Below are 8198 nucleotides of genomic sequence, written 5' to 3' on the forward strand. Positions count from 1 at the left end.
TTTTTCACTGGAATAATAAAATGAAAACAAAAACAAATCTAAAGGTTAAGCCTTTCACTGAGCCTAAAATGAAATGTTTTGATTTTTTCTTTGTACTGAAAATTTGAACAAACATCCATTTCAGGTAAACCCATTTTTAATGTTATTTTTGTTCCATACAACCGGTGAACCACAAAATCAATTATTTGTACAGCTTGAGTGACCAGTAGATTAAATTCAATGCAATAGAGAGACAGCACTAGGAGTCAATGAGGAGTGGAGAGATGGGAGAAGAATAAGGGACTGAAAAAATGGTGGAAGCAGCTCTAATAGACCTTGTCTCTGCCAAAATTTAGCATGCATTTTCACAACTACTTTAATACAACTTTAATCCACACTGCTGTTGAAACAGCAGTCTCACCAGTCCCCTTAGTCCTTCCTTCCTCCCTTTATTATCACCTGAACACACAATGAATGAGACTGGAAAAGTGATGCAGTTGAAAATTAACTTTTTTTCTTTCTTTCTCTTTTCCTTTTTCCTTTTCCTTTTTCTTGCCAGGTTGGTTTTCTGCCAGATCAGTTCCTCAGTTGTGGAAATCACAGGTTTGCATGAAACCTGCCTAGAAGGTCTGATCAGGAAAGGCAAAACTTCTGTAATAGAAACTGCTAAAAAGAGTCATAGAAACTTCACATTCACTAGCCAGATTGTCCAAGTACAGTGCCTGAATGTAGGAGTTACATCCTGCTTTTGCATAGAAATAATAAAAGCTCATAATGCTTCCATCCAGACAGCCTGGGCAAGCAGCCGTGTAAGCCCCGGTGCTGTGTATGCAGGTCCTGGGGCAGTGGGCAATGCTGAATATGCTAGAATGGTTTCTCCAGCCAATAAATTGATGAATTTTCCTTGAAATCAACAGCTTCACATATTTATGTCAAAGAGAACCTGGCTCATTGTATTTAATTTGTAGTGCCAGAAAACTCTGAAAGTTTTGTGAGAATGAATTTTTTTCTTCTTCTTTTTTTAATATTTTTTTCTTCTTTTTTTTTATATATTTTTTTCCTCTAAGGGAAAATTTAAGCAGCAGAATAGCATATGCACTTCTAAGTCAGTTGTAGCCCATGCTACGTGCACAGCAAAGATGCTCACTTTATGATAATTCTCTTCCTCTTTGCGAGGGAATGACACATTTAGAGAGCACATAGCTGCTCAGATTTGTGGATTTTCTAGGACTAAATAAAAATCTCTAGTGTGGTCGAATGTATTCAGCAGTGCAAATCCCTTTATGAGCACCCAGTTTAGTGTCCACTCTGAATCGGAGAAACAGGGAAATCACAGAAATGTTAGTTAGATGGGACCCTGGGGGTCCCTAATTTAACTTCTCACTTGAAGAAGGACTATTACCAGCTCCTGAGAACATCACAGAATCTCAGAGCCATAAAATGGTTTGGGTTGGAAGGGGCCTTACAGATCATCAAGTTCCAACCCCCTGCCCTGGGCAGGGACACCTCCCACCAGACCAGGTTACTCAAAGCCCCTTCCAGCCTGCCCTTGAACACCTCCATAGATGTGACTTTGTCCAGCCAAGCCTTACAAGTCACCAAGGATGGAGATACCCCTCATCTCTTCATTGACCTGTCCCAGACAGGCACCACCCTCCTGATGAAACGATTTTTAGAAGAAAATAAAAAATATCACCTTTTTTTTTTTTTGTTCCCCAGGCACCATCCCAACCAATTTATGGCTAGTTTGTGCAGCCAGTTACTCACAACCTTTCCTGTCTCAGGAGCTGTATTTCCTTTTTATATATCCAGGGACCTTATTGTTACGAGTGTACGTAAGCAATCAGTTTTCTCCTGTCCCTCTGCAGGCAGAGGGATGGGGCAGGACGGGCTGCTTTGGTGTCACATTCCCCACTAAGTTTTGAATCTGTTGGTGCATTTTAACCAGGCCTGGCAGAGGTCTCAGAAGTATTCTGTATTTGCAGGATTCATGAAATTAGGCAGCCTCTAAAAGGTCCCGCTGCAGGAGAAGTTGCAAGGCGAGCAGATCTCGCTACTATACCCCAGGGTTTCCCTCCTCTCCTACACAGAGTGCCAGATTTCCCTGTCTTTACTGTCATTTCAGAAAATGGAATTAAAACTCCCACACGTGGAAAATCCACATTTCTTCTTGTACATGCACATTCCCCTTCCAGCCCTCTGTGATCATCCACTTTATACTGCCGCCATTCCTTACGTTCAAACATCTTGCAGCGTTTAATTAAGTCTGCCCAGCAACACAGAGCAGACAAATGCTGTCATATCCCATTCTCAGGGGTGTGGGGAGGGAACTGAGGCACAGAGAAGTGAGCTTACCCACAGTCACACCATGAGCCCGGGGCAAAAATATAGCTACTGCCTGCATTACCTCTCTGCCAGTCTCACCATGAGTGTTCCTCTTTCCAAGCCAGTGTGTCCTGTCCCTCTGTGGGAAAACTAGCAGTGGCAGCCTGTCTACCACACTGGACCAGACCCTCTTTGCCTCCCATGTCTCACCTCTGGCACTGAAAAACAAAGCCTCATTTTTTTTTTTTTCTTGAAAATCTTCATTTTTCTAGAACTTGCTGAAACTGAGCAGCATCATTAGTGAAATGCCTCTGTTTCAGGGCTTCTGCCTGCCTATTTGCATAGTGGATTCAAGTGCTCAGTCTACTGTTTCTTTTGCTTTGCCTGATAGCTAAATAATCAGTTTCTGGGAGAAGAAAAAAAGGACAACACAACAATACACTTCAAAGAAGTGGACTGAAGCTGTTAACTCCTGTCTTGTGGTAACAGGAATGTTTTCTGGTCTGAGCAGTGCCCCAGTCCCAAAGCCAAGCTGAGCTTCATCTGTTTTCCAGCCTTCATGCTGTACCTAGTACCCAAGGCTCTCATGACTAGGAACAACAACAAGGATAGTGATAATGAATATTCAGACATCCCACAAACCACTCTCAGCATCTGCCATCCTATCTACATTAGCATCAGAGTGCACAGATAATGATCAAAGCAGCATTTTCCTGCCAGAGGCCCCCCTAAACCAGCCTTATTAGTATGAATCGATGCTGATTAATGTGCTTCCTTAATGCAATTGTATCTACCCCTACTGTCCATGATTTAATATAAAACATCTACCCCTTTGCTTGCCTTCCTACTAATATTGCATGCAAGGTGCAATCCTTGACTGAGGGTACCAGGAAAATCAGTCATTCAAGTTTTGCAAGAGGCCTAAAATCTGCTAAAATGCAATACACAGAAGGAAGGAATGAACCTTTGGAGACTGTAACAGTGAACTGCCTTTCTGTGCTAGTGTGGGATTCAGGCATCCTAAGATGAGGTATCGGCAGCTATGCTGTTCCACAGCGATTCTGCTTATGCAGGGTATGAAATAGCCTTGCTCACTTAAACAGGCTCTTTGCTTGCTGCTGACAGACTTCTGGACTTGAGCTGTGATGGAAGGAGGAGTTTTGCGTGTTTTAGTTTGGTGGTGCTTCCTTTTTAACACCACCTGTAAAAAGGACAAAATGCTGCATTTTGCCTGACGCTGCTGTGTAGCATTGACAGTGGCTTTGTCTCGGTGGGTTTTCAATGTAAATGACACGGTCCTAATGTGCTGTGTCCATGCTTCCTGCACAGCAAAACACTGGGGAAATCACCACTAAACAGGCAACAGTGTTTCAATTAGGGACGGGTGAGGTCCTCTCGCCTGATTTCACATCCACTCCAAACCCTTGGTCGCTGTGGCTGGTTTGAGATCTGCTGCTCTTGGCCTTAGGAGAAGAGCAGTGGTCAGGTCAAACCTCACTCAACAAATTCACAAGGATTGCCCCAAGGAACTGTCTGACCGAGGGACAAAGAACAAACCAGCCAACCAAAAAAAGTATGAGAGAAAAGGAACACTGAAAGAGAAGACTACACAGAAAATTCCCATGCTCCAAATCAGCTGCTTTTCTAAGGAAAGGAGCAATATCCTTAATGTAGAATATGTGCCTCCCTTGGGCTAGTCTAGTGCAAAGAGCAATTGAGAGACATCATTTGGGACGAAAGAGGCTTCTATGTTGGAATTAAACAGTTGACAAAATCCCAACAGCTTTACAGATTCTCGAAGTCAATTTAAGGAGCCCACAAAATGAGATTTTACCCCTGTGGGTTTCAGTGAAATGATATGTTCTGGAGGATGTGTGTGCTCAGAGTCCAGCTCTTAACTGCTAGAATTGGCTGTGGCTCCACTAATTCACCATAGCTAGACTGATTTTGACACTCCTTAAAAAACGCATGGGCCCAATTTTCAAGTGACCTGTTCTGATAGTGGGGCCAGATATCAAAAGCAAACAAACCTCCAACATAGAATCACAGAATCCTCACGGTTGGAAGGGGCCTTTGAGACCATTAAGTCCAACCACAAAAAAAAAAAAAAAAAGAAAAGAAAAAGAAACCCACACAAACAAACCACAAACAGACACAAACCAACAATCTCGGGCACTAGAGCATGCCCTGAAGTGCCATGTCTACACGTTTCTTAAATACCTCCAGGGATGGCGACTCCACCACCTCCCTGGGCAGGCTGTTCCAGTGCCTGACCACTCTCTCAGTAAAGTAATTCTTTCTAATATCTAATCTAAACCTCCCCTGCTGCAACTTCAGACCATTTCCTCTGGTCCTGTCATTATTCCCTTGGGAGAAGAGGCCAACACCCGCCCCTCTACAACCTCCTTTCAGGTAGTTGTAGAGGGCAATGAGGTCTCCCCTCAGCCTCCTCTTCTCCAAACTAAACATGCCCAGTTCCCTCAGCCTCTCCTTGTATGACTTGTTCTCAAGACCCCTCACCAGCTTGGTGGCTCTCCTCTGGACATGCTCCAGCACCTCAATGTCCTCTGCTCTGCTGAAGCACATGAGGTTTCCTCTCCTCCTCAGCCGACCGTAGTTGGAGCAAAAGTTACTCCCAGAGAGTGTTTCCAAAGTGCTCAGCTCCCAGCAGCTCAAACCATGACACACGTGGCTGGATTTCCCCAAGCCCTCAGCTCCCTTCTCCAGCTCAGTGCATGGTATTTGGCCATGAGATGCATCCCTGGGTGCCCTTGCAACCCTCCCATGTCTCTCTAAACTCTCTCCCTAACAACTTCCACTGGACTTTTTCTCGTCTCCAGTTTCTTTTGTGAATAATGACTTCTCCAGCACTGTGACCATCTGCAAGACCCTTCTCAGACACCTCCCATGCACGCAGAATGCTGCTGCCCATTTTCTCCCGTGTTGGAAGGAGGAGGACATTGTGTCCTCCCCATGCTACAAGTTTCTTTCCTATGTGCTTTGTCAATATCCAGCAGAAATGGGAGAAAAATAGATCCCTTTCTGTTTCCCATATATAAAGTTCATCCTGAACCAAGATAACCCTTCAAATTCTTACTGCTCTCCTACAAAACAATGGGGAGTTTGTTACTCACTCCATAGCAGATAAAACTAGAAATTGCAGGCTTTGCATACAAACAAGATTTTAGCTCCTTTATAAAAGCGGAGACAGCAAAGCTGTGGCACAGGCTGCCTGCTCTGGGTGTGAATTCTCCATCACGGGAAACCTTTCAGGAAAGGTTGCCCACAAACCTCTGTCAGATGTGACACAGGTATGTCTGAGTCTGCCTGGGGGAAGAGGCATGGATTAAATGACCTCTCAAGGTCCTTCCAGACCCTTTTCTCCATGATTCTTAGAGACAGGATCCCAGGCTTGATGGATCTCTGGCCTGACCTGCAGTGACAGTTCTTAGATGTGTCTGAACACATACATTGCATGCATTTCTCTCCCACTACGGCCCCTGTAGACTGCTGTGGTGGCATTCAGGGCTGAATAGCTCTTTAGCAAAGGGCAGAGCCACTGCCAGGGGCATTGTGTGGGGCAGAGATTTGCCGTCTCAATTGGAGTGTGTGTTGTCAGGCAGGGAAGGAGGAGAGCTGGGGATATCCACGACCAGGAAGAAAGTATTTTTTGAAAAAGGCAGGTTTTCTCTGCTCCTTAGTGTAAACAGAGACAGTGAGGCATCTTTAGTGGAAGCATGGCAGCATAATTTCTAGGTTTTGGGGCTGTCTTCCCCCTAAGCTGTTTTGGATGAAGAGGACAAGCCAGGGCAATACCTTCAATCCATACTGACCTGCCCTTGCTCTGTGGGCTGGGGTGAGGGGAGGAGATGCTGCTCTCCCTGGAGGCCACGGGACAGGCACAACTCATTTTTTTTCCCCACACAGAGACATGTCTCACACGTTGCTATTACTCTGCACGTGCTTTTGGCTCTCTGCCCGTGGGAGAACGCTGCCTGCACACGTGGTTTCCCTGCTCTCCCTGGCCCCCCCTCATCGTGTGTATTTGTGTGTGTGTTGCCAGTAGGGTATTCACTAGTCCTTTCCTACCTCCTAGTTTGCATGGTTGTGTTTGCAAGTGTCTTTCTGAAACACAACAAGACTATATAATTATGGAAATGCACACATGGCTATGAGAGTTTTGCAGTCTCTTTGGGTTTTAGAGCAAATCTCTTGACACTTGCTGGCTTATTCCCCTTCACTCCAAAGCACTTGCTGCTTTAATCGGAGGCTCATATAAGCACCCCAGCTTTTCATGTTAAAACGAAAAAAAAGAAAAATGTGTTTCTGGATATCACAGCTGGCAAGAAGTGCTTGAAACAAGCAAGAACAAAGGCTTCAAAATCTAGAAGGCAAAGGAAAATCCAAATTCTGCAGGTTAAAAAACCTGTAGTTTTTTAGTTGGAAGACTTTTAAACCAAGATCACGGTTCTGGGGGGCAAGTCTGACACATACATGGAGATAATCTGCGAAGGTCTGTGGTAGGCAGTGGACAGCTAAGGCTCATGCACAGCAGTGTGAGCACGGCCGTACTGATGTGTGTCTTGACGTCTTTATGTCTGTTCTTGCCCACATGAACCTTAAGCTATCGGCATTTCAGTTTGCTACAGAGGCTTGGTCTGCCCATAGGTACACTGATTTGAAAAACATACTTGTGAACCTGCCCATGAACTTATCTGTCACCACAAATGAAGTACACCCGCACCCTTGGTCCCTTTTTATCTCAATCTATGCCATGCACATTGCCATGGTATTGCAGTACCTTCATCTCACTATCAGAGCACTGCATGAGCCTTTGAAGAAATTTGCATTGCCAGCTGAGGACCATGAAGAACCACAGAAGCATTTCCAGGTGGAACGGGGACAATGATGTGTCTCCCGTTGACTACAAGCCTTGAGCCCATGGGAACTGGCTAAGTTCCCACCACTTAACAACTTAGACAAGCTACAGGTGCTGTAGAAAACCAACATACCTGTATATTTTATATCTGGTTGTAAATCCTTGACGATGTCTTTCCACAAAGGATAAGTAGCTCCGTGAGTGGTGGAAAGGCCCCCTGTCTGAAATAAGCCAATCAAATTCCTTGGAGACATGTTGGTTGGTAGCAGCTGGGTCCTGGTGGGAGGGCTGTACTAGTATATGGTCCCATATAAACAGGAGGTAGAGGAACTCAACAAGCCTCCAGTTCATGCTTTTCTGTCTGCCTTTTTCCTCTCATTCTTGCTCCATTCTGTGGAGTCCTGTTGAAAAAGAGAGGGAAGAAGAGGAAGGAAAGAGAGAGAGAGAAATGGAGGGGAGGAGAGAGAAGAGGGAGAGAGAGAGTTTAAAAATGGGAATTGCTTTGATCCTTTGACAGCTGTCTCTCGGGGTGAAAAAAGACATGAAAAATCAAGTTTTAAAAGACTTCAGTCTGCCTCTGTTACAGCTTAGAGTATTTGGCAGTGTTTTATTCATGTACCTAAGTGGTGCCTTTAACCTCCTGAGCATATACCACCTTTGAAATAACCAGGTCCTGACCTGAGACATCCTCACCCCAGCTTTTCCATCATTTCCCTCATGAAGTTCTCCGCAGTGCTGCAAAGGCGAGTGAAGGCTGGGCGCAGAAGGTGGCCGCACCCTAGGCTACAATTACCCCTTTATTGTCCCTTTAATGCCGTGCCAGAGAAACATGTCTTCTGCTTTCATGTCTCTCTGATGATCTGTAATCCATACTCCATGCAACCTGAGGAATCTATAAAGACCTAGCTCTTGCTTTAAAGTGTTGCCAAAAAAAGAAATAAAACAAAATAATTACCCAAGCCTCAATAACGAGCACATGCAGACACACAGACGCGCGCACACACACACAGAGGAC

General features: G+C 44.9%; 1 protein-coding gene across 1 annotated transcript in view; it reads right to left on the reverse strand.

Annotated features, from left to right (window-relative positions):
• BRINP1 (BMP/retinoic acid inducible neural specific 1) overlaps nucleotides 1-7534 on the reverse strand; it is a 59233-nt gene extending 51699 nt beyond the window's left edge. The window contains exon 1 of the mRNA XM_074161180.1: nucleotides 7317-7534. Coding sequence (XP_074017281.1) covers nucleotides 7317-7534 — 218 coding nt within the window. The remainder of the gene's footprint in view (nucleotides 1-7316) is intronic.
• Nucleotides 7535-8198: the final 664 nt, after the last annotated feature.

The sequence above is a fragment of the Numenius arquata genome, chromosome 19 (genome assembly GCF_964106895.1).
Source record: "Numenius arquata chromosome 19, bNumArq3.hap1.1, whole genome shotgun sequence".
In the NCBI taxonomy this organism is placed as follows: Eukaryota; Metazoa; Chordata; class Aves; order Charadriiformes; family Scolopacidae; genus Numenius; species Numenius arquata.